The 16,318-nt window shown below is 41.3% G+C and overlaps 1 protein-coding gene across 3 annotated transcripts in view; it reads left to right on the plus strand.

Moving 5' to 3' along the window:
• Positions 1-16,318, plus strand: part of TMEM132B (transmembrane protein 132B) — a 259,222-nt gene that overhangs the window by 142,390 nt on the left and 100,514 nt on the right. The window contains exon 1 of one of the 3 annotated variants that reach the window (XM_075516387.1): positions 12,108-12,224. The exons of the other annotated variants lie outside the window; for them this stretch is intronic. Within the exon in view, the coding sequence (XP_075372502.1) occupies positions 12,205-12,224 (20 nt within the window). The 5' untranslated portion in view covers positions 12,108-12,204. Of the gene's footprint in view, positions 1-12,107; positions 12,225-16,318 lie in introns of those variants that run through there. 3 annotated transcript variants of the gene reach the window in all.

The following is a 16,318-nucleotide window of genomic DNA, read 5'->3' on the forward strand; positions in this document are numbered from 1 at the left end:
TTTTTCTTTTTCAGATTCAGTGACATTAAAAAAATCAATTATTTGCACAGCTGTATATATTAGGGACATTTACAGGTCCACAGGTCTTATTTTCAGAGAACTGAGTCTAGGAGCTGTCTAGGTAAGACAACAAGGGCACAACAGTAAATTGAGCGCTGGTCTTTCTGTGAGGTTTGCCCAAAGAAATGCCAAGGGCTGTGTACGAGGAAACCTTGTGCAGGTGGGAAGGACATCTGAATTCACTCTAGCTCAGGAGCAAATACAAGCAACAGTAGCACTGAAAATGCAAATAGCGTTCAGACAAGTCTAAAGAACGCTGTAGCAGAAGCGGTTCAAGTAGCCTGTTTGTCAGCAGGACCCCACTGTATGCCCCATCCATTTCCCGTTCTTGTGGCCAGCACACTGTATGTTCAGAGTTGCAGAAGTGATGATCCATAAAATATATAAATACAATAGACAGCAGCAGCAGAGTTAGAGAAGCCTCATGCCACAATCTCCGGCTTCCCACTGTTAAAGACCTGTAGCCAGAGCATTGTTGATCTGCCTGGTACAATCAGAGATGTTTGCATGCTGCACTGAACATATGCTCTAGGTACTCTCCACAGGGGCTGGCAGATTGCTTCCTCTGTGCAATCATTTGTGTTGCTGCTGCTGCTGCTATTCTCCTGCCCAAATGCAGGTCTGAAACCAACACAATAATCTTTGGTTCTGATTTAAGTATTCCTGATGCTGGGAGTCTCAGAGGACTTGCAGTTTAAAAAGGTACTATTTCTGGGCCAGCCCTAAAAAGCAAATATACCCAGACATCTGGGGACTTGTATTTTGAAAGTTGGTTTTTTGTTTTTTTTTTTTTTTTTTTTTTTCATTATTTTGGGCTAGAATTTTAAGAGTATAGCTTACCAGCTGTTTGAATAAAAAATCAAACCTAGCTCTGGTTTGGCTTTAAACCTGAGTTCTCCCCTAAAACTGATCTTGGCACTGAAGACAACCCTCTTTATTTAGCTCCTCTATGTGTGATATATGAGCAGCTTATTAAGTGTACTTTGTGATAACAGCTTGATGAAAAATTTTGCCTTATATAAATAGTGTCATGAACTTGGTGTGCCATTTTGCCTTTCTTAGATGTACGTGGGCTGCTCAGATCTGCAACATGCACTCTGTGATCCCAGCAGGTCTCGGAGGTCCCTTGTTGTAGGAGGTTGGGCCCAAAGGGGGGAAGGAAAGAAGAAGGAGTTAGAAGAAATTGTTGTGCTGTGTCTGTTCAATTCCCAGCCACTGTATCGTACAGCCCAATGAAAAACTGCTACGTTTACACTGCTGAGATATTAATCCCGTCCACTTTCTGTATTGACAATCCCTCTTTCCTTCCAGCAGAAGCAACTCATCTTACTTCATATTTTTTTTTCCCCTTCCTTTTTTCCAGTGGCCATATGGACATTTTGGCTTTGAGTTGAAGCACAGGACGCTATGGTGCAAACAAGCAAACTTTGCATATGGGCTGCTGCTTTGTTACGGCAGCTAATTTCTGTTCAACTGTGAGCAGAAATCTGTTTAAAGAGGCTATGAGATAGCAATACAGCTGGTTAGGCAAAAGTTTCAACCTCAGAAAATTCCTGGGAAACTTCTTAAGAAGAAGAATGGAGTAGGTGCCAGAAGAACAAAAGAATGATCCTAACTGACATCGTGTTATTAGGATAAAATCACTCTCTGGACCCATTCAGGCAATGATGGATGGGATGTGTACACAACATTGATCACTGCACATTTTATTTCCTTAGCCTGTCTATTACCTACCAGGAGGGTGTACTACCAGATTCTTAAGCAGATTCTACTTATCTGCGAAGAGGCCCAAATTCCACCTACACTGAGACTCTTTTCCACTATTTTGGCAGTGTGAAAGGGTCTCTGTATGGCTCAGAATCAACCCCAAGATCTTTGTTAAGCTCCTTTTCCTTTCCTATCCAGCATCAAGCCAAAATCAGAATGCGTTCTTTTTTTCTTTCTCAAGTGTCGGTATCTGTTGGACCCCTGGGGTTAGTGTCCTATCCCCGCTTACTGGGAATGGTAAGGGAGCTTCAAAGGCACAGAGCCATTGGACAGGCAGGCACGTTAGGAGATGCTGCATCCTACCCGGATGAAACACATTAGAAGTGGGAGTTGAAATCAGATGAAACGGCACAAGTCAAAACCTCAGTCTCTCTCCTGAACATACGTCTCATCTTATTCTGAAAGTTGATTTTTTCAGGTAGTTTTTTTTGGCTTTTGAAAAAAATTTTTTTTTCCTGTTCCTTTTGGAGGCCTAACCAGTAATGATCCCAAAGATCACCAGAGATTGTTTCTGCTGGAAACAAGAACTAGCTCTCCCAGTAAAGTGTGTTTAGAGGTTGAGTTTCTAGGCTGTGGGTCAATGCCTTTTCAAACAGACACTTTGTGTCTTCTAGGAGTGGACTACAGGACTATCTATTAATTGATAGCATTGGAATATGTCATAAATACTCTAGGGAGTGAAGAGCAAATTCTTGGGTACTGTGCTGTAAGCACCACAGAAAATAAATGTCAAACAAATCCAAAATGTGCCAAATATAGCTTCTTTGCCATTTCTGCTTTGGCCATCTCTAGATGCAGCACTGCCGCTCATCATGTGATACTAAAATAATCTATTGAATTTTAAACAAATCCAGAACTTCAGATTGTGGCTCTTGTTCAAGTGAAAGGCACAATTATCTCCTCTATTAAATATGCTAATGAAGCCAAAATGGGGTTGGGTGGGGGGCAAAGCCATTGTTTGATTTTAATGAAACATACTTTCTTTTTGCATTTTATTTTAATGAGATATGTCCTATTAAGCTTAATACAGTCAAACTTCTGATAAAAGCCCTTATCAAAAACCATGCCATAGGAAAATAAATTAATTTAATTGTGGTAGCTAAACAAAATGGACCATTTTCTTGGGTTGGAAGTGAAGGGGAATATGATCTAATAACACCACACTTATTAGTATTTCTGATATGTAAATTAAAAGCATTAAGTGAATAGCAAGATGATCTGTAGCTTCCCTAGACAGGGTAATAAATGCAAGCCAGTTTTTTTTTTTTACACAGAAAACTGATATAATTAGAAGACTGTTAACATTTTTTTTTTTAGCTGCGTGAAATGAACAAGCCACAGGAGACCAGTTCGTCATAATAATTAAAGTTCAGGGATAGTTTTATATTACCATAAGTGAGATTTGATAGATATCTTTTTAATTTACTGTAAATAGCTGCTTCTTGGGGTTTTTTTTCCCCAAGAAAACCTTTTTTTTTTTTTTTTTTTTTTTAATTGTAACAGAAATATGTCTCATCTTTGGGTGATGGTTCTGTTTGTTTCAGATGCTCCATAGTCTGTTATTTGACAAGGGCATACATTAAATATCTTCCTAATGTGAGGAACATATGGGTTACCACTTCACAACAGCAAACAGACACAACAATTTCTCTCTCATGCAGAGTACACACTGAGCATGATCATTGGATATTGCTGAATTTCAGAATTTCTTTAAATTCCAAATGCATTCTTTACAATAAAAGTTTATGAAGTGTTGAGTACGAATTAATGACAAAGCAATGATGTCTGGGCGAGGCATACTATGTACTCTTTGGAATTTAATGACATTTACCATTCCTATTATTTTGGTGTGGCTAGCGTGATTTGCATAGCGCAGTAGGCAAATACGACCGTGCGGCATGATGAGACCATGTGTCAGGCACAGCCATTCCTCAGCGCGGGCATTGGGGCTGGCTCCATTACGACACAGGCTGCACAAGAGCCAGCAGAGGAGCTTGTGAAGCTCTCGGGAGAACATTGTAATGAGAGACAGAGGAAATTACATTGAGGCTTTCTGTTTCAAAATGTTATTGTTTTGGGGCATTATGAAACCAACAAGATGGTAGTTTTGGTTTGGTCACTGCAATGAAAAATCCTTTGGATGGCTTTCATGGTTGTCCCTTTTGAGAAGGGGCAGGGTCTGCCCCCCAAATCCTCTGGCGGGTACGGAGGCAGGGGAACTGTACTGCCCCTTTGGCCCCACCTCTGCTGACTTTGTTTTCAGGATACACCTTGAGCTGCAGGTCCAAGGAAATGTAAGACTTGTGTCCCAAACCCTCTGTAAAAAACATGCCAAAAAGGGAGAATCTCTGGGATAGGAAGCCCTTACTAGCTTGAACTTGAACTGGGTCCTTCAGTAGCTGTTAGGGTCTCTGAAAATCCCACCCCAAGTATATCCAGCATCCCCATAGCCTGCAAGACTGTGTGATCCTTCTGGCTGGTGCATGGCCTGCTCTGAAAGTGCAAAGTATCTTTGTGCAGTGCCCTTAGGAACACTGGAGGCAAGATTGCTCTTCCATTCTAAACTATATTGCTTTCTGCACCCCTGGCTCTTAAACCTATCTTCAGTCATGTTCTTTTGGCGTATTCAGTCCTGTCTTTCCATATTCAGTCCTAAATCCCTTCTTGATATATTTTCAGGCTTTCTTTAGCTGTTCCTGCATGGGTGATTTAAGGCCAGCAAATAACTTCTTCCTAGAGTATGCAAGTGTCTTCTCCGATAAATAAAAACCACATCTCACATCAGTGGGCACCTTGGGACTTGTGTAACAATTCCACCCCTGTTTAGTTCAGATGGCATGGAAACACAGTCCAATTGTGTTGTATGTCGCAAAGGCCTGCCGTTTCAATGCAGGACAGATTTTCCACTTTGCTTATAATGGACAATAGGACATCGCTGTGTTGGGAGGGAAGAAACAAGAAGCCATTGTAATCTGCTTTAGCTTGTGGCTATTCCGCTCTGTATAGGTCTCCAGCAGAGTTTAAGTAACTTTAATTATGTAGTGCAAGTAGTGCAAGAAGCCAAGCCTAGAGTTAAAAGGATTCCTCCACAGTCGTTCAGAGCTGCTATGGGTGCTGTGAACCCAAAGCTATTGTCTGTTCCTAAACATTGACGTTCGATTTATTTTGGCTTTCAACCATCATTTAAAAAATATATTTCTGTGTCAAGAATCCTGTTTTCTCAGTAATGCCCAGGGACATACGTCCGGAAGCACGTGTTACAGACTGCAGAAATGGAAGGGGAGTGCAATCCTTCTTTGTGACACTCGCAACACTTTCTAGACGTGAGCTAGTGAACAGCCGTTCTCTAGGAGCTGTATCTCAATAGCGTCTTTTAGCCCTGTTGTGGAATGGAGAGCAAAGAATAGCATAGATGGACCATAAATAAGAGATGTGAGTTAGTATTGCTTAGGAAACGAGCATCTGGAGAAAAGGGTAAATTCAGGAGTCAAAGAAAATATTACTGGCAAACAGAAACTTTATCTGAATGTATTGATTTATCTGTAGATCATAAATAAGCTGGCAGTTTTGATCTCTCCAAGCACTTTAAACTTGTCACAATTACTTTTTCCTAATTCCCAGAAGAGGAGTTAAGAATTGGTCTGGGTTAAAACTATAGGGAAAAGTTGAAATGATCTGGATTAAATTCCCGGATCTGCTGTGGACTTAAATGCTACACTGAGTACATCACTAAATTATTGCATGTTGCCTCGACCCTCCATCTTTACAATCAGGGTAACAGGCCTTCCCTGAGATAAAGGGCTGGCCTGATAGGAACTGAAGCCATGCTTGCTAGGCTGATATGAGCTCATTGATAGAAATGTTCAGAAAAATCTCACAAGCTGACTTAATAATGCCCGTCCTCAGTGAGGTAAAGCCACAAACTCAAGCAAATGCTTGTGGTGAAGTCCCCTCCACTTCCTGCAGTGGTATTTGTGCTATTAGTTTAAGTTCTGTCAATGTTATAGCCCTTGCTGTAAACACACCTGTAAAATTTTGCTTTACATTAGAACTCCTCACAGAAAGCTGCCACCTGGGAGGCAGCAGACCTTGATTTCAGTTCTCAGCTTTGAGAAGAGACAAAGGAAGAACGAGGCAGGGTGATAGCCCTTGCTGTCTTCCAGGATGATTTCTAGGTGTATGTACGTAACCACTGTGCTTTACAGTAATGAAACTCGTGGTGGTGCAGAGCTGCTGCTGGTGCCTCACCCTGATCTTTTTCTGGATGGGACCTAATAATAGAGGGGAAAAGGATCTGCACCCTCCCAACTGTAGAGAAGCAGTTGTCTGTATGGGGACTTGGGGAATGAATCTTTGAGAGAGCACAGGGGCTTCTGTATGTTTCACAGGGCCAGGTTTTCCAAGGGGACTCAGCACAGTTGTGTTATAGGTTCAGATTTTTTCAAAGGAGATTCATAGCCACCATGTTGAGTGATTTTTTTGAAAGCCGAGCTCTGGTAATGAGTGCCAGGCTCAATTTCCCGGTAGACCTAGTATTACTATTAATGCTGCTGCTCCCTGATTCAGAGGATGATTGTGAGATTAAATTTCTTCTTTTCATAAAGACTTGTAAGTTTGGGGATGACAGGTGTTCTACAATCATAGCTGATGGGATTAAGAAGATACTTTATTGATAAAAATGTATTTGGGGAGGGTAACAATTTACTTCTGAGCTCCCATACAAACTAGCCTTAATTTTCGTCTGCCATCTTGAGGCACACTAGGGAGGAGAGTAAATTCCCACAGTCAGACGGGAAAGAGCATTCCTATAATTCTGATTTAGTACCACTTCCTATTAGTCCCAGCCACTCATCAGCTATACTCAGATGATAATTTATGTTTTAATGGGCAGAGCACTTTACTGCCCACAGGGTTCTAAACCAAGCCAGAATTTATGTCCTACGCCTCTGAAATACCATATATTTATTTCCCTGGCACTCGGGGATGGTGGAGTTGAATCTGTAAAGAGCCCAGCTCTGTCCCTGTGCTTTGCTGGGAGGGGGCCTCAAATGTGGTTTTCATTTGAAACCACACACAAGTGGTGGCAGATGCAAGAGAAAGCAGTTTAGTCCTGCAATGAGGATGGAGGAGGAATCATGGAAAGAAGCGCTGTCATAGGGTGGCTATGCTGCTTTTACCTCGGCTTACTTGTAAATTTATTCTTTCCTAAAGGTACAGCCTTCTGGCTTTCCTGACAGAGGGCAGGGAATTGCTGCTTGCAGCTGCCGTGGGAAGAGGGCCCTCCTGGAGGCACTGTGCTCGGGGCTAGCTGCGAGCCGGGGCGCAGGGTGCTGTGCTGGTGCTCTGTGCTTGTGCTTGCCCTTTGCTGTTGCGCTGCAAGGAGTCCTGGGATGATTTTTCTCAGCACAGGATTGACAAAGTAGCAGAAGGGCTTTTTAAAGAAATGGGAGTATTATGTATATTTAAAGCTATTTATACTTATGCAGGCCAAAATCCCACTAGAGGCAGAGGCAATGGGACAAGGCACAGTGCAGTGCAGAAGCAGTGTGAGAGTGTTGAGGGAGGAGGGAGGCGGTGAAGCCTGCTACGTCTCCTGGTTTTTCAGGCCTGTAGCATGCCAGCCCTCTCCATCATGTCGATTTAGAGCAGCCAACCAACATTGGGGGCTGGGCTGGGAGTTGGTGCAATTCTCAGAGCACATTTAGGCATTGATTTCTCTTTCCACCTGTTTTAGGGTTCAGCACACCCTGATGGCAGAGATGGGGGAAAGCTAGCCATGTGCCTTGCCTTGGTCTTTGACTCTGCCAGTTTGCTTCTCTCTGTCCTGAGGGGGAACAGAAAAGTTAATTTTCTTGACTATCCTAAAAGTTGGAGAGGTTTTCCCTTTCCTTCTAGGAAAGAGGTGTTAGGAGGATTCCCATTTTTAGTGCTGAAATTAGCGCTATTGCTTGGAGCAGAGTGAAGGCGAAGCTCTTGTGGACTGATGCTATCAGGAAGGACAGTTTGATGATGACTGCAGTAATACCAGTCCTTGACAACTTGTGACGTGTGCCAGTCAGAACTTGGAGCTCTGCAGTTAAAATCGTTTCTAAATTATCTGCAGGCCTCTATGTCCTGAATCTCCAATTCTAATAAGTCTCAATTAAACCTTCCCGCTCAGGCTATCTGGCCATTAACTGCTTTCAGTAAATCTTCTTCCGCTAGTTTCCAACTAGTAAACTCCACTGGGCATTTAATTTACATATGTGGCGGCCAAATTTCTTTACTCTAGGTGTGGGGTGGGATTCTTTTATATAACTTATAAAGATAAGTTATATAAAATCAACTGTGGCAAGTTTGTTCCATTTTATTAGACACAGAAACTTTTCCCAACATTTGAAATGCTGTCAGGCACTTGGTGACAAGAAATGTGTGTGTATGTTTGTGTGTGTGCTACATGAAATCATTACTGTTTGTAGTGCAGAAGACTGGTTTCATCTAAAAGAATATACAGATTTTTTTCTTAAAAATATTACAGCTAAGAAATAGATGAAATTTAAGAAGTTGGAAGGAATAATAAACAGAAAGTCACAGAGGAGAAGGAGAATTATGATGGTAAAAAAAAAAATAAATGTATCGTTGGAATTAGTATTTACAGCAGATAGGGCTTCCAAACCCTTGGAGAGGTGAGGAATTATAAATGACAGGTGCTGTAGAAACAAAAAAATAGTCCCTACTGCTAGGCTTTTGTGAACTTGGTGTGAGGCAGAATGCAAGGAGGGGACAAAGCAGGCAAATGGGAAGAGGAAAGGTGTAGAGTTGCTAGTGTAGTCTAACAGTGTAGTCTACCAGGAGCTGGTGGAAGGCCAGGGCTTACGTAAAGTTGATAAGGGGGATTCAGATGGGAATGCGGAACGTCTAAACAAGAATTACTGTCCTTGGGAGTAAAGCACATCCTGGAGAAATATGTAAGCTAATTAAGATGTTTTGGGAACCATCTGAAACAACTAGTAGAAGAGTGATAAGAAGCACCCTCGCTTGAACTATCCTCATTATGATACTAAAAGTCACACCCCTCGAGCTGGAGACCCCGGCCCAAGCAGAGACCCCTCACCTTTGAGCATGCGCAGAATATTAAAGTAGCACTGTAGCTTTAAGTTGAAATAAGAGAAATGTAGACCAGTAGAAAACTGCTTTGTGTAATTACTTATGCATATGCATAACTAGACTGTATAAATACTGTACCTGTATGACCAAACTTTGTGCTAGCTTTGTGGAGCTACCACCTAGCACAGACATGAAATAAAATACCTCTGCCCTGTGTGTATATTGGCGTCTCGCACACCGGGTAAACGACCTCACGCTTGTGGGATAACAGCTAGGAAAATGGAAATTACAGCTTGCCACTAACGAATACCAGCAGGGGCTGTTTTGCAGCCATCACAACTTGAACTTTTCAGAAGCTTTGCAGAAGAACTGGGGTTTTGTTCTTGCTTAAAATGAAGAAGTGCTGATGCTCAAAGTAAGAGGTGTTGGAAGAGCTGACCAAAGCTTCGACAGACTGGACTAATTCTCCAAATCTGAATTTGGTTCTGTCTCTAAGTGGCGTCATTTATGTGCAGTGATGCACAGCAGAAAACACAAGTTACACTGTGTTAGATGCCCTTCTGTTACCCTGAGGACTGGTTGGAGTATCCCCACTTCTCATGGTCTGCTGCTAATTGGCAATCGTGTGTAACAAGTTTTTGGTTTTATTCGTCTGCCTTGGGAGTGCCTGCTATTATACCGGGCTGGAGGCAGGCAGCTGGCCCTGCCGATGAGATTAACAGTGCTCTGTCGCAGTAATTCCTGTGTTGTAGAGGATGTTGACTGATTCTCTCTCACAGACAGGGCATCTCCTGTCCTGAGAGATGCTTGAATTAGGAGGTATGGTTATCACTACTTTGTTAAAGGCGTTTCGGCCACTGAACATCCCATTACTGTTAGCAGATCCCGAGATGATCTATTTAAAACTCAGTAGTTTTGTAGATATATTTTTAACATGTGCAAACATTTTTCTGGCTTTGCCCAGACTCACATCCCCCATATTTGCTTTGTATTTCACCTTTAAGTGAAACCAGTAGCAAAGTTTAAATAGAGAATTCTGGGAAGAATTTTTCACATCCCAGCAGAAAACCAGACAGCTGCTTTGTGTTTTATGGGCTCAAAGGCATGGATCAATTGCCTATGACTTGGTGTGCAACCTTGTCACATTCATATGGATATGGGATGCAGGGGAATGAGTCAATTGAAAGCTTGTGGCTAGTTTGCTGTATTTTTTCTGCAGAGAAAATCTGGGAGATTGTTTGTGCGTAAATAATTGTTAAACCAATCATTAACACATAGACCTCCCCAGCTAAAACACTGGAGTGCATGATTCATCCTTGCCTCCCCTTGCACCTGACTGCTGCAGCTGGGCTCAGGCAGCCATTCGCTCTGGGGTGAAGGGAGGATACTATCTCCATTCACCAAAGACGCAGTATAATAGCGACTGACCAACACAAGCAATTCATGAACTTGGCTCTTTTCTAAAAACTCTTATCCTCCTGTCCTCTTCCCAGCAAGTCCTATCTACCTTAGGAGCTGTGCTGGCTTGATAGTACCTCTCCTTCCCTGAAGGAGCACTGCTTTGATCTCACAGTTGATGAGCTTTGGGTTGCTCCTTAGACTCCTCTTTGGGGCTGGATGCTGAGTCTGACCCGTCCTGGTATGTTACTGTGCTCAACATACGTGCTTTGAAGCTGGAGTTAAAAGGAAGTCAAACCTTTCTTTCCTGACACAGGATCATGCCCTTTTAATATGAAAGCATTTTACATTTATTTAATCACTGCTGCCTGGAGGAATTTCTCTGAGCATTTAATACACGTTATTGTTGAGAAGCTGTTGAAGAGGTTTAATTCATTTATATTCATTTACGTTATATCACAACAGAACATCCACTTCCCTCTAAAATTACATTGTGCTGAGCACTGGAATTCCTTTCTTGTAACGCTTGGTTGAAGGCTTATTCAGTCATACTGTGGTTACAGGTTTCATAATATTTGGCAGTCATTGTTACTCCAGGTTTTTCCTGCTGCAGTATGGGACTGGAGATACCTGCCTCTTTTAAAGTATATTAGCTTATTTTAGCAATAGGCATCTTTCCTTTTGGATCCTCCGGTTCTTTGCAAGACACATTGCTTGTTTGTCAAGTCAGCACTCTGTTAACCTTGCTTTGTATGCTAGCATCTCATCTTCACAATTGCAAAAATTAGACTTTAGCTTTTGAACAGGTAGAAATTCTTTTTCTGCAGGAGATAATGGTGGCAGTATTGATACAGGTCCTCACCGAGATCAGTGCAAGCTTGGCTGTCTGGAGGGGTGGCTGGCGGACCCAAATGCACACATGCTGATAGATAAGGTTCTTGGTAAGCAAAGCCAAAGCTACTCCATTTCCTAAAATGCAAGAGCCATTTAGTTCTCCATCCTTACATGAGGTCCAGTGGCATGAGCTGAATTAGCTGAAATTGTCAGGTTGACTGCCTGAAATGCTCCCATGTCAAAAAATAATGTGATACTGTGTCTTTTGCAGCCACAGAAAGAACTGACTTTGGAGTGCTTTCTAAATTTGAAAGAAATTGTAATTTTTAACCATTTAATTTCCAAGTACCATCATTTTGATTGACTTTAATGAATATCTTTCTAATATTTATTATTTAAAGAAATTTACCTACTTTCTTCAACTGAATTTCTATAAACTGCATTACTGTCAACATACGGGACATTTAATTATAAAACTAAGGATGCAGAAGGTAATTTCAATTAAGAGAAAAGATAAAAATTAGCAGCTAGGAAGGCAACATCTGTGTTCTGCAGGAAACGGAATATATCCACTGGCATTAGGATGCCTATCTCAGTGAGAATGAGTCAGGTCTGAAGAGAATGTGTCAGGTGAATAGGGAAATTACTGTCTTTTTCAAAAAAGAATTGGTGACATCACTTGAAACTGGCAGCTGGCAGGTTCAAAATGAAAGGAGGTACTGTTTTACCAACTGCATAACCTGTGGAAGTCCTTGTCAGAGGATGCTGTAGATTATAAAAGTTTACGTGGGTTTGGAAAGGTTGGTTTTTTGTTTGTTTGGGTTTTTTTGTTTTGTTTTGTTTTGGTTTTTTTTTCTTCCTTCTTCGGAAAGTCCCTGCGCTGTAGGCTGCTGCTGGCTGGCTAAGGGCTTGGGGTGTATGTCGCTGCATGCTTGCCCTGTCCTGCCACTCTCTCTTAGACATCCTCCCCCAGGGATCTTTGGAATCATAGTGAGGAGAGAGATGTGCCTGTGGTCTGACTCAACTCCTAACTAGAACAGTCGGATCAGCACAAAACTGATGTTGAAGACAGGCCTAAGGTAAAAGGAATAGTCCCTATTCCTTCCTCTGCAGAGCACGGCCTGTTTCTTAATTTATTTTGAGATGATGAAACGAGCTGGGACTGGGGAGGGGTGTGACCTGCTGAACGCACAGTGTTTCTTGTTTTCAGTGCCTCCCGAAGGAAGGAGCAGTTCAGCAAATGGGAGAGGCTGCTCTGGGTGGGATGTTTTCTCTTCTTCTCCCTCACCTCAGTCTAGCTGAGTAATGGTTATTTATAGTGTGCAGTTCACTGGCCTGCATGTGGCCATTTGGCTGCAGAATCAGGTCTTGTCCTTTAATATGTCCCTTAGCTAGAAGTCATCTGATAAACTGCTGACATAGGATTTGAATTTTCCTAAGGCAAAGCCTCTATCTAATTCTAAAACAGAATTAGAGGTGGTGTGGGCATGCCTTGGTTAATGTAAATCTCTAGAAGGAAAGTTTAAACTTTTCTGGTACATTGTCATGGGAAGACGTAGGCTGCAAGGATCGAAATGCAAAGCATCAAAATGATCGCTAGCTTTGAAGCACTTAATGTATAAAGCAGAGACAATGCACTTGAGTGAAGCTACTAATCTCCATTCCTGCTCCCCCCCTGCATAACAGGCTACTGTGGAGATAAGCAGGGGTTGGCTTGCCTTTATTTTTGGTTACAGCACACTGCAATCGCATCATTCCTGTTTCCGACACACCCTCTATGGGGCCTTGCTCTTCCACCTGCCACCCAGGGAAACAGTCTGTCAAATCACACGACTGCCATGACTTTAACTTCAAGCTGCTCCATTTTCCCCATTAACCCTCTACATTACACCCTCTATCAAAGCCTCACTGCAATTTTCTTCTCTTCTTTTCCCTGGGAGTTAAATTAGCAGATGTTGTATCATTCACTGCAAATTTTAATCTGCCTTTGCTTCTAGGATATCTCGGTCACTTAAGACTGAGTTAAGTAGAAGCAAAGGAGAAGGAAGAAGCGCAGGAGGAGGAAGAGGAGGAGGAAGAAACAGATGGTCACTGGTGTTGCTGAACACTGTCATCCATGAAAATCTCAAATTGGCAGCCACAAAGCGTGGTGGTGCCAGACTGCAGATGTACTGACATGGGCTTCAGGCTTTCCATTTACTGTGAAGATGCACTTGCAACAGTAAAGGCTTAACACTAACCCGCAGAGACTGTATGCATCATCCTCAGTAGTGAGAGAGCAGGCCAGAGCAGGCCTTTTTCTGCATGGCATTGTGTGCGTGCTTCAGGAGATGACATTCTGAAGTTTTTATGGTCCTGTTGAGGAAAGGTTGAAACAAATTGAAGGTAGATGTAGTTTCTGCTTTTGCTCTGCCAGAGTTCCTGTGTGATTTTGAGCAGGTCGTGAGAGGCCTGATTCTGCAGCCCTTGCACCTCCTGGGAACTGTGCTGGCTTTGGTTAGTTAGCCATCCATGTGAACATCAGGTAACAATGGCAATACTGTGCCCTTTTCCCTCAGCTCTCTGGAGTGATGCAGTTCCTTTCGCAATTGTGTGCAAATTGTGCAGTCTAGGAGTACCAAGTCACTCCTCTTTTTGATAATACACATCAAGTACTGATAAGTTCCTACCTTTCTGTCTACCAGTACTTCATTCTTTAATTCTGTTCCCATGTAAGTCCCTCCAGTAGTCAACTTCTTTTTCTAGATTGTCTGGTGTTTATCAGTGATATCCCCAGTAAAACATGCAACCTTCTCCTTGCGATCCTGCTTCAGTCCTGTCAGTAGAGGGATTGTTACCCTCTGAAGGTAGAGTTTTCAAAGATACTGAATTCCCGTTAGTTTCATGAAATAAAAATACTTGATAGAAAAGAGAATCTGTATTAGGGCTCCTTCTGACAGAAAAGCCACAGCATCATCTCCGCGCCTGTTGGACACCAGAGAACCCACCAAGGAGAGCACTGTTATGAAAAGCTAGTGTCAGGAAATGTCTCACTTAGATCTTAGACCTTGTTAGATCCAAGTCTGAAGCTCAGTTTCATTAGTTCTGCTGCTCCCCAAACCTCTTGGCATCATTGTAGCATATTTTACACAGATCTTCCTGAGATGTACCACTTTATTTTTATTTTTCCATGTAGATGGTTATTTAGTGCCTATGTATATCATCTCTTTAGGTGCTTTTTTTCTGATTCTTTGCCCTGGCTAATGGTTGCATTTCCTTCCAATTTAATATTGTATATTTAATATTACACATTTTTATACGTAAAAAGAAAGAGGCATGCTAAAATACATTAGCTAGTTTTGTAAAACAGTTTATAAACTGAGCTTGTTTATGCAACTTACTAAGGGTCTTCTGCTTAAATAATTACATACTGAATGTCCTTACTGTTCATATTTTCTTATAATTTCAGTCTGTGTCCCTTTACAGTCTTCAGAAGCATCTTTATTTCAACTGAGTAACAAGCATGTGTCTACTTTTTCTATTGTAAAAAAGTGGCAGTTTTCCAGACAGTACCTGTTTTATAAGACTGTTATAGAGATCTATATTTCAAGCAACAGGGATCATGGTCTATATTTCACCCGTGACCTACACCTGCAAACTATATAAAATCATTGCTGAATGGAACTCTAAATAGGATACATTCATTCTTCAGCAAAGATTTTTGCTCCGTGCTGTATCATAACAGGTGACAAACCAAAACATAACAGTGAGTTATTCAACCTAATTTCTTGAGCTGGATGTACAACTTGTAGCAAAAGCTTTGTTTTGCTTCTGCTTTTTTGAAATGTTCACAGGCTGTTTGTGATTTGCCCACATTATTTAGCATTTGAAATGATTTGCCAAGTAACTTTTGCAACTTACTTTATTCTGTAGGTTTGTGTGCAAGTGAGATACTGTGAGCTTTCTTACTGCATGCAGTAGTCACCTTGAGTAGGTAAGTTCATGGCCAGTGCCGTTGCTTATTGTGGCTCTGAATAAAACCCTTCTTGAAAAGCTTTTCACACCCAGAATATGTGAAATTCTTGTGAATGTGTTGCACAGGCAGTAAGTGTGGCGAGAAGCTCTCCTGTGGGTAGGAGAGGTCCTGCAAATGTGACATAGGGTTTTACTCAGTGCGCATAGGTTCTTCCGTCTTGCTCATCCGTGTCCAATCTGCTTGTGGCTGAATGGCAGCGATATTTCCTCCTGGCACTGTGTGAGAACTGCTTTTTTGGTTTCCTGGTAACGACTCCAAAACCGTTATTAAAAATGGCGATAAGTGGATATAAAGTGATGATAAATCTATTTTGAAGGAGTAGAGGCCCAAATAGGCCAAAGTTTCAATTTTTTTAACTCCTAGTTAAGTTGAAATTAAATTGAAACATAATTCAAATTAAAAGATAAAAACGTTTGATTTTTAAAGCATAGGCAGTCTTTTAAAACAAAAAAAAAGACTTTTTAATTGATTTTGGTTTTCTTCACTGTAACAACTGAGGTGCAGGCACCTGCAAAGCGTGCTGCTGCAACTGTACTTTTTAGCCCAAAGAATTATTTTCTCTAAATGCATTTTGCTAGCTTTGAACAAATTTGCATGCACCTAGCTGAGTAAAATGAAATTATATATGCACTGTTGTCCCCTAAATGAAAATTGCTATAAGATGGTATAAAGATACATATAGAAGACATGATGAGTTAAAGAGAAAATACCATGAAAGCATGTTATTTGTAATGTATGTAATAAATTTAGTCCGGCAAAGCTGTCCTAAATTTTTAGTTCATGAGTTTGTTAAAATAGTGAAAGGTAATTATCCTTTTAATTATAACAAAACAGCTTCCAGATTGCCATGGTAATAGTTAAATGTATTTCCCATAAATTTATTATGGTGATTGTAATGACTATTAGCTTTAAATCCTTTTTTTCTTTTTTTTTTTTTTTCATTTTAATTACAAAGCATATGATTTTTTTTCCAAGGTTAATGACCAGAAGTAAAAGTGCAGGAAGGAAATATGTTATATGTGAGAGAAAAAGTATCATTATGCTACCGATCGTAGTACTGATGGTTCAGTTGGTAGCAATTGCTCAACTGTTACAGAACTGGAGCAATGATCCAGGTGGATCAAGGACAACTTCCTTATAAATCAGAAAATGATGGCC

This window comes from Mycteria americana, chromosome 13 (genome assembly GCF_035582795.1).
Source record: "Mycteria americana isolate JAX WOST 10 ecotype Jacksonville Zoo and Gardens chromosome 13, USCA_MyAme_1.0, whole genome shotgun sequence".
In the NCBI taxonomy this organism is placed as follows: Eukaryota; Metazoa; Chordata; class Aves; order Ciconiiformes; family Ciconiidae; genus Mycteria; species Mycteria americana.